Source organism: Scyliorhinus canicula, chromosome 6 (assembly GCF_902713615.1).
Source record: "Scyliorhinus canicula chromosome 6, sScyCan1.1, whole genome shotgun sequence".
Lineage (NCBI taxonomy): Eukaryota > Metazoa > Chordata > Chondrichthyes > Carcharhiniformes > Scyliorhinidae > Scyliorhinus > Scyliorhinus canicula.
In genome coordinates, this window is record NC_052151.1 from 148,196,788 (window position 1) to 148,215,656 (window position 18,869).

Sequence of the window (18,869 nt, forward strand, 5' to 3'; positions counted from 1 at the left end):
CTCTTCAGATAAATTTTGTCTTCGTAAGGTGTAAGAACTCCATTAAATCCTCCAGCCACACCGAGGCACAGGGTGGAGAAACTGACCTCCACCCTAACACAACCCGCCTGCAAGTGATCAATGAGGTGAAGGCTAAAATGTCTGCCCCCGCTCCTGTCCGCAACTCCGGTAGGTACGACACCCCGAATGTGATCCCCAGAGGACGCAACTCCAAATCCTCATGTAGGATCATCGACATGGTGCTGAAAAACAACTCCGAAAATTTCTTCAACTTTGGGCAGGACCAGAACATGTGCACATGATTAGCTAAGCCCCTCCCATTTCATTCACAAGTGTCCTCCATCCCCTCAAACAGCCAGCTCATCCTTGACTTCATCACATGTGCCCTGTGTACTGCCTTCAACTGTATCAACCCCAGCCTCGCACACAAAGTTGGGGCATTCACCCACTGCAGCACCTCATCTGACAGTCCTTCCTCGAGCGCCATCCCGCGGAGTCTGCAGGTTTTCCCTGTGTCTGACTCCCACATGTCCCAAAAGACGTGCTGTTAGATAATTTGGACATTCTGAATTCTCCCTCTGTGTACCCGAAAAGGCGCCGGAATGTAGCGACTAGGGGCTTTTCACAATAACTTCATCGCAGTGTTAATGTAAGTCTACTTGTGACAATAAAGATTATTATTATTAACTCCTCCCTCCACTTAGCCATAACCCCCTTTTATACACACCTTATCTGCCACCAAAATCCTTCCGTATATCGCCGAGACGACCCGACCTTCCAACCCCGTTGCCAACAGTATCTCCTTCAACAACAAGGAGGCTGCCGCTATCAAAAAGGTCAGAAAAACCTTTCCAGCAAAGTCCCATACATGCATATACCAAAAACCCTCCTCATGTGGTAACCCAAATGTCTCCCTCAACTCCTCCATACTCGCAAACTGCCCCACCAAAAACACATCTTTCATCTCCTCCACCCCTTTCTCTTCCTTTCCCTGGAATCTCGCACCCAATCTCCCCGGCTCAAATCTATGATTCCCCCGGATAAGCATCAGCCTTGAACACGCTCCCAACCTGAAGTACTGTTGAAATTGTCTCCAAATCCTCAAAGTGGCTACCACCATAGGACTTCCCGAATATTTCCCTGGGGCAAACTGAAGTGGTGCTGTTGCCAGCTCCTGCAACCCTGACGCCCTGAAAGAAATTGCCTCCACTCATTCTGGGTGAGTGTGCTTTACACTCAATTTGGCTCTGTTTCGTTCCTTAGCTCTAGAGTCGCCAGGTATCGTTAAGATACCGCCACAAGTTTCAAGTTCAAACCAATAACTCCACACACCAGTTAGTAAGTTCAAACAAGACACGTTTATTATAATACAGTTATCTACTAATCATGCATATAAAACTACAAGACTAGGCTAATCCTACCACTAATAGACCAAATACTTATCTGGATAAGAGGACTGCCGGATCAGGGATCAATGGTCTCTTGCTCTGCACTGGGTCCGCAGGCTTCCAGTAGTTATGGACTAAAGGGGGTCAGGAGTATCTACTCTCATAGCGTGCGTTGTATGACACTTACGTGATGGCGGCTGCTGTTGGCCAGACCTCTCCTCTCCGTGGTCAAGTTCGAGAGCTGCTACAAAGGTGTTCTTGTTGGGAGGGCCGGCTGAGAGAGTTGGTCAAGGAGAGGCTGGCAGTGAGAGAGAGCTGGGGTCGGGGTCTCTGTCTTATACCTCTCCCAGGGTCTCGCGCCCACCTGGGTGGGGACCCTCTATACACTCGCAATCGATTGGGTCTCTTCCCAATCGAGTGATTTGAATTTCCCCAAAAACGGGGCTGCTCTTCGAGCTCTGGCCGGTTCTTGGGACTTATTGTTTTGGACTTCTCTTGGCGCCGAGAAGTCTGGCCTTCTATTCAATGTATCGATTTGACTTTACTTGTTTCCATTGTACCTGGGAATCGCCCGGTATCGCCTCATTAGTATGCTAACTTGTTTTCTTTCACAGTGCTGTCTGGTTTCTGCAGCAGTCAGAATACACAAGTGCTTTTGCAAGCTGCTTGCTTTTGCAACATGTCCATTTTCCCTGCATTCTTTGTAATCTTCCATCTTGTGTTGGTCAGTGGCCACCCCAGGTGGCTACACTCCTCATCCATAAAGCCTCCATCTCTCAACTCCAGCCCTGCATCTTCTCGGTGTTCGCCGCCCAGTAATAATACAATTTCGGAAGGTCCAACCATCGCCAACTGTTGGCATCAATGAAGTGTTGCCCTCCTTATCCTGGCCACCTTCCCTGCCCAAACAAATGAGGAATTGAGTGTGTGCTGTGAGGAGGATTCAAAGAGGCTGCAGGGTGACTTTGACAGGCTGACTGAATGGGCAAGTACTGGCAAATGCAATATAATGTGGGCATATGTGAGATTATCCACTTTGGTGGCAATAACAGGAAGGCAGATAATTATCTGAATGGTGGCAGTTTAGGAAAAGGAGAAGTGCAACGAGACCTCGGTGTCATGGTGGAACAGTCGCTGAAGGTTGGCATGCAGGTACAGCAGGCGGTGAGGAAAGCTAATGGCATGCTGGCCTTCATAGAGAAATGGATTTGGGTATAGGAGTAGGGATGTCTTGCTGCAGTTATACAGGGCCTTGATGAGGTCACACCTTTGAGTATTGGGTGGCGTTTTGGTCTCCTAGGACATTCTTGCTATTGAGGGTGTCCAGCGAAGGTTCACCGGACTAATTCCCAGGATGGTGGGACTGACATATGAAGAAAGACGGGATTGACTGGGCTTGTGCTCACTGGAGTTTAGAAGAATGAGAGGAGACCTCATAGAAACATATAAAGTCCTGATGGAATCGGAGAGGCTAGATGTGGGAAGAATGTTCCCGATGCCGAGGACGTCCAGAACTAAGGGTTACAATCAGGCATCAGATGAGGAGCAACTTCTTCTCTCAGAGAGCCTTCTATCACAGAAAGCTGTTGGAGCCAGTTCGTTGGCTATATTTAAGAGGGAGCTGGATGTGGCCCTTGCGGTTAAAAGGATCAAGGGGCATGTAGAGAAAGCGTATGTGGGATACTGAATTTGCATGATCAGCTGTGATCATATTTAATGGTGGTGCAGGCTCAAAGGGCCGAATGGTCTAATCCTGCACCTATTTTCTATGTTTCTATGAAACCAACCTGTCCACCCCCTTAGAAAACACCTTCAGCAGAAAGACCGGCAGGAACTGAAATACGAATGGAAACCACGGAAAAATGTTCATAACTGCCTGCACCCGACCTGCCAGCGACAGGGGAAGACTGCCCCACCCCAATAAATCTGCTTTCACCCGTACAACCAAGTTCAGCTTACGAAGCCTCGCCCAATCCCGAGCGTCCTGCACCCCCGAATACCTGAAATGGGTTGTTGCCGCCCAAAACGGCAACCCCCACCCCTGGGGAGACACCACAAAATACTCGATTTCCCCCAAATTCAACGTGTATCCTGAAAACACCCCAAATCTCTGAAGCAGACCCATTATATCCCTCATCGAAGAGCTCTGGTCTGAACAGAAAGTGGGGAGGAATATGGGGCACTTCTGCCTCGTTCCCCGCTGCAGCAGAAAGTACACTGAATTCATATCATTCGTTTGCATACACGCCATTGGATCTTTGTACCACAATTTCACCCATGCCACAAACTTCGGCCGAAATCCCAAAACTTCTCCAACAGTGCAAACAGATAGCCGATCTGTTTCCCACCCGATCAAACACCTTCTCCACATCCAACGCCATCACCACTTCCAATTCCATTCCTTCTGCTGGAGAAAGAGCCACATTCAGCAGCCGCCGCAGCTGCCTACCCTTAACGAACCCCATTTGATCCTCCCCAATCACCTTCAGAAGGCAGTCCTCCAACCTCAATGCCAACACAGTGAACAGAGATATGGGTCTATATGACCCACACTCCACTGGATCCTTTTCTTTTTAAGCAACAACAAAATGGATGCCTGACCCATTTTTTCTGGCAATGCCTCCCTGACCATTTCTACCAACAATGGTGCCAACCTATCTTTGAACTTCTTATTAAATTCCACAGGAAAACTATCCGGCTCTGGCGCCTTGTCTATCTGCATCTCTCCTGTTGTTGCCTGCACATCTTCCACCCCACTGGCTCCTCCAATCCCACTTTCCTCCTCCTCCTACCCCCACCACCCCGATCCGCCATCACCATCTCAATTTGGAACCGCAACCTTTTGATCACCAGAATCACGCCCCCCCCCCCCCCCCCCCCCCCCCCCCCCCCCCCCCCCCCCCCCCCCCCCCCCCCCCCCCCCGGCCCTGCTGTCGAAGCCCGAGTGAGGTTCCTGACTCACCCAGCCCTTCCTCCGCCTCATCTGGCCCTTCACCCTCAGATGGGTCTCCTGCAATAGCACCACATCGGCGTACAAACTCTTAAAGTGCGGGAAAACTCTTGCTCTTTTCACCAGTCCTCCCAGCCCTCACATGTTCCACGTCACCACCCTAACCACATCTCCTGCTCCCCCTATCTGCCATACCCCGCTCTCCAAGCCCCGGCCATGAGACAGAACCGAACCCTAACCCTTGACACAGTCAACTCCCTGCCCCACCCCATTGCTACAACCCCCCCCCCCCCCAAATAAACTTCCTCTCTAACATCTTGCCCTGTATCATCCCCATTTCCCATCATTCGGACCTCTCAGGCCCATCGGAACCTGTCCGTACAGGATGCAACGACTGTGGCCCCTCCACACCTTGCTCCCGTTCAATGGTCAACCTCCGGTTGCCGGAGGCCCAACCCCCACACAGAAACAAAACCAACACCCAATTGCCCTACGCTCAAATCTTCCAATAATCCTGCAAACCCAGCATGAAAAAAACCTATAAAATCCCAGCCAATCCCTACTAACCCCCAAACCTTCCCTTCCCAACGACCACGCCAAGAATAAACGACAACTCTCAAATAACAAGAAAAACGAGAAGGGTGATACATCAAAAAAAAGGAAAAGCATCACGGTTAACATCAAAGTCCTTCAGCCTTAACGAACGCGCCGCTGTCTCAAAATAAAAGTCCTTTGAGTTGTGAGTCACCCTCGGCTTTGCCGGATAGACCACTCCAAAGTTCACGTTGCTATATGCGACACCGTTACCCGAGCCTGCCCACCAGCTCAATTGTGAAATCTTGGTATATTTGAATACTAACTCCTTCCCACTCATCCCTCGATGTTGCTTCGCCCATCTCAGGACGTCCTTCACCTGGTTGCTGTGGAAGCAGACTATCACTGCCCTCGGTGGTTCATTACCCTTTGGCTTCGGCCGGAGTGACCAATGGACCCGTGCACCTCGTAAAGGGAGGGGTCCTCCTCCCCATTAACTTAGCGATCATCTCCGCAAAGTGCTTCGCCAACCTCCAGCCTTCCACCCCTCAGGCAATCCCACGATCCTCGCATTCTGCCTTGGTGACTTGGTCTCTAGGTCCTCTACTTTGGTCATTAGCCCTTTATTACCTTCCACCACCTTCCGCAGCTTCTCACCCATAAGGTGCTTCAATGAGTTGTTTAATTGTCCACCACCTTCATTGAATGTGGCCGAGCTTAGATCTGATTTTAATTTAAAAAAATTTTTTTTCAATAATCTTTATTGTCACAAGTAGGCTTACATTTACACTGCAGTGAAGTTACTGTGAAAAGCCCCTGGTTGCCACATTCCAGCGCCTGTTAGGGTACACAGAGGGAGAATTCAGAATGTCCAATTCACCTTGCAGCACTTATTTCGGGACTTGTGGGAGGAAACCGGAGCACCCGGAGGAAACACGCGCAGACACTGGGAGAATGTGCAGACTCCGCACAGACAGTGACCCAAGCCGGGAATCAAACCTGGGACCCTGGTACTGTGAAGCCACAGTGCTAACCACTATGATACCGTGCTGATCCGTTGATTGTGGAATCACCTTGCTCTGTCTATTAAGTGTTTCTTTTGCAGACTGGCACATAAGTAGCCCTGTGTTGTAGCTTCACCATTTTGACACCTCCTCTCTTGGTATTCCTGGTGCAGCTTCTGACATGCCCTCCTGCACTCTTCATTGAATCAGGGTTGAACCCCTGCCTTGGTGGTAATGGTAGAGTTGGGATATGCCAGGCAATAGAATAACGGTTATGGTTAAGTGCAATTCTGCTGCTGCTGAAAGCAAGTCACATGCAGGCCAGATCAGGTAAGGATGGCAGGTTTCGTTCCCAAATGGACATTAGTAAACCAGATAGGTTTTTACAACAATCAACAATGTTTTCATGGTCATCATTGGACCTTCAATTTCAGATTTTTTTACTGAATTTAACTTCTGCCACCTGTAGAGGTGGGATTCGCACCTGGATCCCCAGAACATTACCTTAGTCTCTGGATTACTAGCCCAGCGGCACTTTCATTGATCAGGGTTTTTCTATGAACTTAAAAAAAAAATGAAGGTCCTTTTTTTACTTTAAGGGGCAATTTAGCATGGCCAATCCACCTATCCTGCACAACTCCACACAGACAGTGACATGGGGCCGGGATCAAACCCGGGTCCTCGGCGGGGTGACTCAGAAGTGCTAACCACTGCGCCACCGTGCCGCTCTGTGCTTAACCATTTATGTGTTGATTGCAAAGAAACTCAGTGGGCTGGCTATCTTGAGTTTAAAACACAAAGGGGTTCGTTTTTATTCAGCTAAAAATCAATCCAGGTAAAGATATAACCATATTTGGAAAGGTAAACATGCACACCCAGAACTACATGTTATATAGTAGGAAATTAGTTTCTGGTCAAATTAACATTCATAAATGCGCGGTTATCCACTTTGATAGCAAAAACAAGAAGGCGGACTAGTATCTGAATGGCCATAAATTAGGAGATGGGTACGTGCAATGAGACCAGTCGCTGAAGATCAGCGTGCAGGTACAGCAGGCAGTAAAGAAGGGAAATGGTATGCTGGCCTTCATTGAAAGAGGATTCAAGTACAGGAGTAGGGATGCCTTGCTGCAATAATGCAGGCTCTTGGTGAGGCCACACCTGGAATAGTGTGTGCAGTTTTGGTTTCCTTATCCGAGGAAGGATGTTCTAGCTATAGAGGGAGTGCAGCGAAGGTTTGCCAGACTGATTCCTGGGATGGCAGTACTGATGTACGAGGAGAGATTGAATCGTTTTGGATTGTGTTTGCTGGAGTTCAGAAGAATGAGGGAGGATTGAATAGAAACCTATAAAATTCAAAAGGACTGGACAGGGTTGATGCAGGGAAGATGTTCCCGATGGTGAGTGTGTCCAGAACCAGGGGTCACAGTCTGAGGATATGGGATAGACCATTTAGGACAGAGATGAGGAGAAATTTCCACCCAGAGAGGGGTCAGCCTGTGGAATTCATTACCACAGGAAGTAGTTGAGTCCAAAACATTGTATGGTTTCAAGAAGCAGCAAGTTATAGCACTTGGAGCGAAGGGGATCAAAGGATATGGGGAAACGGGATTAGGCTATTGAGTTAAATGATCAGCTGTGGTCATAATGAATGGTGGAGCAGGCTTGAAGGGCCAAATGGCCTCCTCCTCCTTTATTTTCTATGTTTCTAAAGGTATTTTTCTGATTTTTGTGGCTGTTGCAGAATTTATCCACAGTGATCTTGAAAATTCAGTGGCATTGAAGCCCATGTAAACTGCAATTTCTGGGACAATCTCTTTTTTAGAAACATAATCCAGCTTTACCAAATGTTGATTATTTCTACATCTGATGTTCCTTTCTTTTGAAATTTCCCTACACATGTGCTAGATTTCAAACTGGAACCAGAGTGGGGTCTTAAACTAGCGATCGTTACTGCTCTATTGGCAGTTTTCTTCCAGAGTCCTTTTTCTTTTGAAAATATTTTTTGTAGGTTTTTAACATTTCACACATAAAACAGAGAACACAAAATAGGAAAAATAACCAAACAATCCCTCCCCCTCACACTTCAACCGATATACAAAATACTCAAAACATTACCCTCCCAAACAGCTGACAGTGTCCAATTCTTTTAAAGTTATAAAACCGCTCAATAGCCTCCCTCAAGGTGAACTTAACCTCTCAAGGTACAGGAAATTCATCAACTTCCCCAAACACACCCAGGCACAGGGCGGAAAAGCTGACCTCTACCCCAAGAGAACCCGCCTTCGAGCAACCAACAAGGCGAAGGTCTGCAGCTCTGGCAGGTCTGATACCCCCATGACCCCCGGGGCTCCAAGTCCTATTTCAAGATCGCTGACCAGAACATGTGTACGTGGTTGGCTGGGCCCCTCCCACACCAACTTCCGTACAGCTTATAAAATTCCTCAAATACCCTATTCCTTCCTGAAATGGCCTATTCACTTGCTCTTGCGGAGTCACCAGCCCCCTCACCCATCCCGAACCTGAACAATCTCCCAGGAGGCCGCATGCAGTATGAGCGGGCCCACCAACAAGTGACTGGCGTTCTCCCCGTACTCCTACACTGCATCTTTTGTCGACTCAACTGGCATACCATTTTCCCTGTGGGCAAAAGGTCAAACTGCGTCTGCTGTTCCTTTCTACTGGCCAGTAGCTCTGGAATGGGATCTTCTGCATACTTACCATCAACAGAATTTTGTTCACCAGCCCCTGACGCTCCTCTCTTACCATTTTGTCAACCTGTGCTTTTTGCGGAGCAATTTCACCCCTCAGCATTGCTTTCAATGCCTCCCATATCACCAATGATGAGACCTTTCCGTTTTTATTGAACCCTGCATAGTCAACAATCACTCTTGCCATCCTCGCGCAAAAAACAAAATCCACAAACAACCCCACATCCATCCGTGCCGGCTCCCTCTCCAGGATCACATCCACCAGGTGCAGAACGTGTCTGAAACAACCTCGCGTCCCAATTCTGCTTGGCCCATCTCACGACCTTTCCTTCGTCTGATAGCTGTGAAAGCAGACTATCATAGCTCTTGGTGAATCATTCGCCCTTTGCTTTGATGAGCCCTATCCAACTCCTCCCCCAGCAGCTTTGCAAACATCCCTGAAAAGTACTCCTGTCAGCCTCGGGCCCTCCAGCCCCTCGGGGAGCCCCACAATCTGAAGATTCTGCCATGAACTGTTCTCCAAGTCCTCCACCTTGGCTCTCAGTTCTTTATTACTGTCCTCCAACTTTCACAGCTCTGTTCCAGCGAGGCGATCTTGCGCTGTGCCGTGACAATGCCGCCTCCACCCCATCAAGACGTTACCATGCTTCCTGACTGTCTCAGACGTCTTTCCCAAAACCTCGTTTATCGGGGCTAGCGCATCTTCTACCACTGTTTGAGAGTTCCCATCATTATCTCCTTCCCATGCCGCTCAAAATGCTTGGCAGACTGCCGTTCAAACTTCACCACCTTCACCTCAGCCAGTGCATCCATGGTAAAGGGCGCAGCCCCACCCGGTGAGCTTGCTTCAGCCGTCTTTCCTCCCACAGAACTCCACATCGTGCTCAAACTTGCTGGCTCGTTCCTTTTGTTTCTGTATTATTTAATGGAGATTTCAACATCCTCTGATACCTGCAAATTTATAGGAGAAAGTTCACATGAAAGTCCCCCCAAAAACTGGGTGAAAAGGGCCAAGAACCGAGAACCTACATGTTGTCATCAGAAGTCCCCTTGCAAAGTCCTTTTTTAGCAGCTTGGGGACTGTAATAAAGGACACCTAAAAATAGTTATTGTAGTCACATGACCACAAACAGCTGCTACATCGTTATCTGTGAATATATGCTAATGATCCCTGAGACTACAGAGATTAAATCTAAGGGAATTGTATAAAGGTTGTTTCTACGGCTATGCATAAGCCAATGCGACTACCCGCCTGATAGGACAAAGGACCCTGAAGCCTCTTTTGAACCTTCAATGATTGAAACATTACCAATCCCAGACTAAGGAATCTACATTCTTTGTCCACCCAAAGTAGAGGTGGGAGTCACCTGACCCCCCCTCCCCGCACTCCCGCAACCCAGTGGAATAGGTCATGTTGTCTATTGGGACTGCTTTGCTCATGCTCAAGCTACCATCTTCCATTAGCCACGCTACAGCTCAGAACCAGAGCTTTGTTTTTGGTTGAATGCCTGGCTCCATCTATACTGCCTCTACTGGAAATTCTGTGCCACTGCATAGAAGACTAATTCTCCTCTGTGTGCTCATCTCATCGTGGAACAAATTCATCATGGAAGTCACCTCTACTGGATAAGTGAATAATCTGGCATCAGTCTGCAGCATGCTGACCCAAAAAAGAATGTACCATTGGACTTTGAATCCAGATTTGTGAAACAATAATCCTTATTTTGTCGTTGGCCTTTACTCTGTATCTCCCTCTTACTAAGGAGGTCACGTTACTACCCTCCATCCACATTTGAGTCTATGCAAATAAATTAATCCTTTTAGTTCATCCTACCTGGAGTTTGCTGTGGGTTATTTATCGAGAATTGCATCACACCAAAACATGAGTTATGAAATACAGCAGCACTTATAAACGGGGAAATCAAAAATCAAAAATATATTTATGTTCACGGGCAAGTGGTGGGAGAAGAAATCAAGGCCATTTAAATTGAACCAACTCCTGTCAGTTACACCCTCCAAACTTCCTACCTCATCCTAAATCTATGCTCCTGGTAATGACCCCCATGGGGCCTTCCTGTCTACTCTATACTTCATGAAGGAATCCACAAAACACTTTGACTTGCCCAAATCAGAATCTTTTATTGAGTCTTGTGTGGTAAGATAACAACCTGACACACAGCACATTATCGTGGAGACTCCTAACTACTCCTCTGGAACTGGCACCATGCACTGACCATTCACGTGGATGTCTTATTACCCCCTCAATCATCTTTTGAAGATGGCTGGATTGTTTCCCTTTATATCGGGGTCACATGACCTTGTTATGGACACATGGTGTGTCTGTCCTGCTACCTGTTGATTGGAGGTTGCACACCATCCAACTATGATATAGCCCATAGGCCTATCACCACACACTCTATCTGGACCCCTAATAATTTTATACACTTTAATTAAGTCGCATCTCAGCTTCCTTTGTTCCGATGAAAGCAACCCAAGCGCATCCAGTCTTTCCTCATAAGTAAAATTCTCTAGTCCAAGCACATCCTCATCAATCACTTCTGTTTCTTTTCTCATGCAATTTTTCATTTCATTTTTCATTTCATTTTTTACATGTTTCCTGCAGTGTGGTGACCAGAATACCCTCTGTACTTATAGCCTAATCATTGTTTTAGATGGTTTGAACATTTATTCTCTGCCAACGCCAGTAAAGACAAGTATCCCTGTGTCTTCCTGACCAGTTTATCTACCTCTCCAGCTACCTTCAGGGATCTATGGTCATGCTCTTATTATTTATACCCTTGCTTTATTATCCTTCCCCAAATGCGTTACCTTCTACTTCTCCAGATCGAGCTCTCTGGAATTGCCACTGTCCTCCCCACCTGACCAGTCCACTGATATCTTCCTGCATGCTGCAGCTTTCCTCTTCATTACTGACCACACAGCAAATCTTGTATCATCTTCAAACTCTTTAATCATACCTCATATATTCGTCCAAATCATTGACTGAGATCACAACACGCAAGGGGCCCAGTAATCAGTCTTGTAGAACCCCATTGAAAATAACCTTCCAGTCACAAAAGCACCCTTCGACTTCCTGCCTCTGAACCAATTTTGGATCCAATTTGCTGCTTTGCCTTGAATCCCATGGGCTAACCTACAGATTAATTACTGGATCATTTATGGCTGTTGACACAATGCTACTTTGGGAGATTTTGTCTAGTTGTCTAAAGTTAGTGGTCTACAAGAAGTTGCCTGGCTGGTGCTAAAATACATCTTGGTAGTTTAAGGCTGACGCAGAAACCAGTTATTTTCAGGCATGTGTGGACTGGGAGGCTGTACTCTTGAAATTGAGTCGGACTGACAGAATGAATTAAGGTGATGCAAAGCAAGATGAGCTGCTGAATGAGAGAGGAAAGGGAGAAGGACTCTCTCAACAAAGGCCATTTCCAGAGAGGGTTTTAAGTTGCAGTCCTCTTAGCTGAACTTCATTAACAACCAATGCATGAGATAAATGTCTGTACTTAACCAATGAGGTTGTGACTGAAACCTACCACCTGCTGTAGCTGCACCTTTAACCCCATAACAAAGCAAGGACCACATTGCCTGTGGCTGTGAAGCCAACAGTGATTCTGAACTTGAATATGCTTGACTCCTTCCCAGATACTGCAGGAGATGTGAGCAACATCTCGGTTTGCAGTATACTGCTATATATGCTATGTAGGGGAAGCCATGTGGCCAGTCTACATAGAGGCAAGTATCCTTAGTGAATAGTACTAGGTGGATGATCCATCTTGGCCCGTCTCTGCTGTGCCAAGCATCTCTAAAGCCAGTGTTCAGCCTGTTTGATTCACTCCACGTGAAATCAGATGTACTGGAGGTTCTGGATGAAACAAAAATTCTGGGCCCTGACAACATTCCAGTATCAATCAGTGCCACTTGGCTCCTGACTTCATTACCACCTTGGTCCAAACATGCGTGAAGAGCTGAACTCGAGGTGAGAGTGACTGCTCTTGACATCACAATATTTGACTGAGTGTGGCATCAAGGAGACTTTCTCAATGTAATTTCTCTGTGTGAAATGAGATGCAAGATTCAGAACTTAATTGAAATCAGCTTTGGAATATTGAGTTGAGTTAACATGAATTGTTTTTTTTTAAAAGTTCCTTTTTTTTTGCATATGTGTAGTGGAGTACTAACTGAATATTTGTTCTTTTTAAAATAAATTTAGAGTTCCCAAATGTTAATTTTTTCCAATTAAGGGGCAATTTAGAGTGGTCAATCCCCCTACCGTGCACATCTTTGGGTTGTGGGGGTGAGACCCACACAGACACGGGAAGAATATGCAAACTCCACACGGACGTTTACCCGGGATCGAGATCGAACCCAGGTCCTCGCCAGCGTGAGACAGGAGTGCTAACCACTGTACCACCGTGCTACCCCTGAATATTTGTTTTGAAAGTGCAAGCATAAATGTTGGACAGATACAGATGATGAAATTATTATAAAATTCCAATGCCTATATGACTATGGTGACCACTTTTCAATATGTCCTGATTCCATTAGTTTAATATGGTAAATTATATGTACGTAACTTTTATTTAGGCAGTTTCTATGAAACTTATCCAATTTATGCTCAGCCTTTTAAATCCAATAAGCCATTTAATTTAGGAATTACAAGAACCCTTTTTGTAACAAAAAGAATGCTAAAGGTTTAAAAATGTGCATTAGGTTATTTTTGGGAGTGCTAAAACATTAAATTGATTTCAGTTGCTGAAGATTCATCCATTTGTAAATGCAAATTATGGGAAAAGAGAATCAGTTGTTCGCCAAGTGACGTAGCAAAACAAATCTGCAGTCCCATCCTCAAATCTGCAAGCACTTTTTTCTGGTTTATTTGAATGATGCAGTAAAGGGACAAATTGTAGCTTGTGCACAATTAGATAACCATTCAAAGAAGCATAATTTTCTCTTGAAGACACCAGCTTGATCTACTCACTCCTTGATGGGATGGCGATGCATCGCCGATAACGAGATATAAAAGCTGTTGTAAGTCTAAATAAGCATTAAAGATACGCCAATTACATGGGTTTATTTGACACTCTATATAATGCACCTCGGTGCAATTCACATTGTGCCAGTTGGGAGTATTCTCACTGTGTCCCGTTCCTTCCTCCCCAACCATGTAGATTTGTGAAATGCGTTTCAGAGGTTTAGTACTAGTCACACTATTTATTTTGCAAATACAAGTTTGTATATAATTTCTATGGGGAGGAAATGAGAGAAAAAGTTTAGAGTCTGCTGTGTTTCCAATAATATGGAAATGCAACTTTGTTTCTGAAAACAAAATGCTGCTCGTTATGGGAGGAATAATGCAAAATTACTCTTTGCTGAAGATGTTTGCCTATGCGCTTACGTTGGCCCAGAAGTTGTAGATAAATTGTGTGTGGATGATGCACTCACTGTTAATTTGCAAATTGGTCCGCAACTTGTTGCAAGAAAGAGAATTGTGACTTGCCACAAACTATTGTTGAAGATGTTAAAAATGTAAAATTTTAATCAGAAACATTTTTTTTCTGGCTTTCCTCTGTTTCAAATTAGGACATATATTGTTCACTATCAATGGTGTGGTCCCTTCTATTGGGAGACTGAGCAGAGATTGGGTGATCACTTTGCGGAACACCACCATGCAGTCCACAAATGTGACCCTGGTTTCTGGTCATCTTTTATTTAAATTCTCTGCTCCGCACCCATTATGATTTCTCTTGTCTTCAGTCTCCTACGATGTTCTAATTAAACGCAATGGAAGCTGAAGAAACAGCACCTCCTCTTTCAATATGCCATTTTACAGCCTTCAGGACTTGACATTAGTTGAGCACTATTAAATTGTTACCACTGCTCCCACATTTTGGTAATGATTGTGCCCTTGTCACTTAATTCCTCTCGACTCACCTTTTTGTTTCTTGTCTCATCTCTATTCACCTTTGACTTCCACCACCCTTTCACCATTTAGTCACACTTGCCTTCCACTCTTAACAAAGGCCTTCCCTTTTTCTCTCTCCGTCCCTGCTTCTCTATTTGTTTATAATCTGTTAAAAGATCTGTGACATATTCCAGTTCTGATTGAACTTTTACTCTATATCTCTCTGTAAAGATGCTGTCTTAACCTGCTGAGTATTCCCAGCGTTTTCTATTTTTATTCCTTCTGTTTATTTCTTTTTGTGCACCTGATTTGACATTAAATTCAACTTTCTTTTAAGTCTGTTTTTCAATCCTTAATTCTTGTTGGCTAAGGCGATATGGCATTGCTCTTATCATTGACCAAGGTCCCAGATGTTCTGTTAATGGCTTTTATTTGCAGCAACTCCGGGCAAAAATAGTTTGAGGATGCAGAAGAATATTTAACTGGGCATGTTGTGAGATGCCCTGTTCTGGACTGTTCGCACTAACGTTACAAAAAGGCAGCTAACTTCATTGTGATTTAGAATTTACCACTACGTTCTATACTCCCGAACCATATGTACCGAGTTTTATCCCTGACTTGTTATGAGTCAGCAAGTCTGAGCCTGGCTAGAGGTGAGGGCACTGTAGGGGAAGAGGAAACTTCATTGGGAATTCTGTCACTAATTATTGTTGAATGATTTCATATTTACGTTTTCACCTGCAGGTATTAAACTAGAACATCATCATTGAGACAGTAATGTACGTTCCCTAATGACCAGGTTATCTGCTTTCTGAGCTTACAGTGAAAGTAGTGCTTTGGGAACAATTGCTCCTGCTACTGTGATATGCATTAAGGGAAAATAAACCTTTTTGAGTTAACAAAAATGTATTTTGCAGTATGTTAAGCAGGTTCTGTATTGCTGTTCGTTATATACAATTGGAAATTAACAACGTTAGAAATAGCATTTATACAATGGTAAATAGATAACTTGCTGTTGTTAAATAGTTAATTTGCAAATGTCAAATTCTGAAATAGTGTGAAAGAGCAAAAAACTTCTTAACATTTGAAGAGAGGAAATAAATTTTAGAGTTCGTGTGCAATTTGGAGATCGATTTTGAGAAAACACTTGGGAGCTCTTTTACCACGTGCGGGCAGTTTCCTGTTTATACTGAATTTAGGACTGGAAATATTTGAAACAGCTGCTCACGTTACATTTACAAGTTGGCAATTCAGGTTTTAATCTCATGGGACTGAATAAATTCCAGCTGATTTTCCTGCAATTTTACATTTTAAAATGCAGTGCAATATATTTATTTTTTCTTGTAAAGGATATTTTATTGCTAGTTATTTAAGATTGGTGCTTTGATCATCTGCGCAAATTCTCAATTTAAGTATCTTAGTAGCAATTGAAGGTAATCCAAGACATTCTGATAGTTTGGCACCATCTGAAATTCTGGTAGCTGTTTTATTGGCTGTGTTCTGATATCCCCCTCCCCCAATAAGGTTTTCAGTGTTTAAATGAGTCTGCTCCACACGTGGCAGAATGCGGCATGACATCCATGTTGATACTTAACCAAAATGTAGAAGCATTTAGCACGGACTAAAAAACAATGCAAAGCATTAATCAATGAAGATTTTTTTTTGAGTGGCAAGAACAACTTAAATTGTATTGATATATCTTATTGCTCCAATTTATTTCAATGTTCAGGGAGGTGCGGTTGGGGAGAAATGGAGTGGAAGAAATCAAACGTCACCCTTTCTTCAAAAACGATCAGTGGACGTGGGACACCATTCGTGATGGTGAGTGCCTTATTGATCCAGTTTATGATATGGTTAATGTGGAGAATATGATTGGCAATATAATCAAATTTGGGTTGCATAAATAACTATTTTCCTCTTTTTAAAGCGTTAGTAAAAATTGTGTGTATGTAGGCAGGGTAATCCATCATAAGCTAAAGTAACAACTTGTTTAACATTATCACAACGCAGCGATTTTCAAAATCTTCTATTCTGGAGTTCCTTGTAAATGTGGGAGATGCTCACGGACAGTCTCTTCTCCTTTTTGAATGGCAGCATCTAGCATCCAAAAGAGTACAGTAATGTTGCAGCGAACATTTTTATTTTTGAACAGTGACAGAAGTAACATGCTAGTAAAATAACAGATACAGAAATGTATAGAAATTTGATGAGATGAAATCTCAGGTTTTTTGTGGACATCTGGAAATACGTCTGAAATCCCCATAGTTTATGGATCTTGTTTTGAAGGACCAGACATGAATTTTATTTTCCCGCAATTCTGTGACCTGATGATAGGTTAAACTCGCTCGCTCATTCACTCACTCACTCACTCACTCTCTCTCTCTCTCTCTCTCTCTCTCTCTCTCTCTCTCTCTCTCACACTCTCTCTCTGACACACACTCTCTCTCTCTTGCACTCTCTCTCTCACACACTCTCCTCTCACACACTCTCCTCTTACCTCTCTGGAGAATAAGTTGGCTGACATTTATTCGGGAAATGAGGAAGATTTTGTTTTTTTTTCCATTGTCAGTTTACGTAGAGAACTTATAGTTTGAATTAGGTTCTGTTTGTTGCAGTGTTGACACATCTGAGTTTGACTGTTTACAGTGCAACATGAAGGATGAATTTCTGGCTGAAAGTAATCTCAAAACTGCTGCAGATGGTCTTGCTCAATTGAGAGGTACTTGGTTACGATAAAAGCAGTTTGCTTTACTTTGAGCCTTATTTGGACTAAATATGACAGTGGTTCAGACATGTGGAAATTGAGGGGTAACTTTAGAAACCATAATTTATTTACTTAATGAGGAAGGGAGGTCGAGAGGGATGTACTATTTTAGCATAATGGGAATTGCAGTGTGAAAGGAGGTTGTTCACTGAATTTATTCTTCTCCAAAGTGCATTTGTTATTATAGAAAGACATGTTAGTGTCAAAAGAATTCTAACTAATCTTAAAAGAAAATATTTAACTGGCATAAGTACCCTTTAAATATCTACAAAGAGCGATTAGCCCATGAATCCTAGAACAGATCCACAGTAAGCAGTGAAGGTTCCAACTTCAAATCCAGTTTCCATTGTTTCCCATGAAGCCTCACCAGTACAATCCTTATGGCGATATTCTCAGTGATTATACATGGAGGGAAACATGACCTGAAATTTTAAAAATTCAAATTCATTCTTTGCAGATGCTTTCTTTTATACTGAAATCTTTCAACAGAAACCACTCCCATTAGATGTTTTATTCCCAAACGCAGTCATACATATGAACATTTGAATTAGAAGCAGGAGTAGGCCACTTGGCCCCTTGAGACTGCTCCACCATAAAATATTCCTTCTTGGCCTCCTGTCTCCAGAGACAATGGGTGCGTGTCAATGGGTCACTGATTGGCTTGGCAGCGTCTGGCTCTCTCTTTGCAGTGTTGTATCATGTCTTGTTATGCTAGCTTCCGCATCTCTCCTCTTTGTCTGTTTTCACTCCATCCTTCACTGCTGTCCACCAGCTCTGACGATCGCTGGCAACTTGCTCTCAACACTTGTGGTCCATGTCACAGGACTTCATGTCACGATTGCAGACGTCTTTGAAGTGAAAAGATGCGTGGTGTGTGGATCTGGTGCCGGTGGCGAGCATACTGCACAATATGTCCTTGGGGATCCTGCCATCCTACATGCGACTCGGATGGCTAAGCCATCTCGAGTGCCACTGGCTCAGTATCGTGTACGTGCTGGGGATGTTAGCTACCTCGAGGACCTTTGTGTTGGAGATGCGGTCCTGCCACCTCGTTGGAGACACTGAGGATGGAATACATTGAGGTGCCATTCTTGATTGGCATTGTCCAGGCCTCACTGCTGTAAGGCAGGCAACCTCAGCGAGAAAATATCTTTAGCTGCCAGAAGCATCACGCAAAGAAAAGCGAGGTACTATGCAAATAACTACTGGCAATATTTACGCAGTCATATTCAGCTGGCCTCTGACACTGGAAACATCAAAGAAAAGTACAACGCCATCAAGATAGCTTTTGGGCCAACCATCAAGACAACCACCCTGCTCAGCATGGTAGCACAGTGGATAGCAGTGTTACTTCACTGATCCAGGATCCCAGGTCAGATTCCCGGCTTGGGTCGCTGTCTGTGTGGAGTCTGCACGTTCTCCCCGTGTCATGGGTTTCCTCCAGGTGCTCCAGTTTCCTCCCACAAGTCCCGAAAGACGTGCTATTAAGTGATTTTTGGACATTCTGAATTCTCTCTCTGTACCCAAACAGGCGCCGGAATGTGGCGATTTGGGGTTTTTCACAGTAACTTCATTGTAAGCCTACTTGTGACAATGAA

The 18,869-nt window shown here is 44.6% G+C and overlaps 1 protein-coding gene across 5 annotated transcripts in view; it reads left to right on the plus strand.

The window, feature by feature from the left end:
* rock2a (rho-associated, coiled-coil containing protein kinase 2a) overlaps positions 1-18,869 on the plus strand; it is a 318,731-nt gene that overhangs the window by 171,872 nt on the left and 127,990 nt on the right. For all 5 annotated transcript variants that reach the window (XM_038800251.1, XM_038800250.1, XM_038800253.1 and 2 more), the window contains exon 8: positions 16,237-16,328. In XM_038800251.1, coding sequence (XP_038656179.1) covers positions 16,237-16,328 — 92 coding nt within the window. The remainder of the gene's footprint in view (positions 1-16,236; positions 16,329-18,869) is intronic.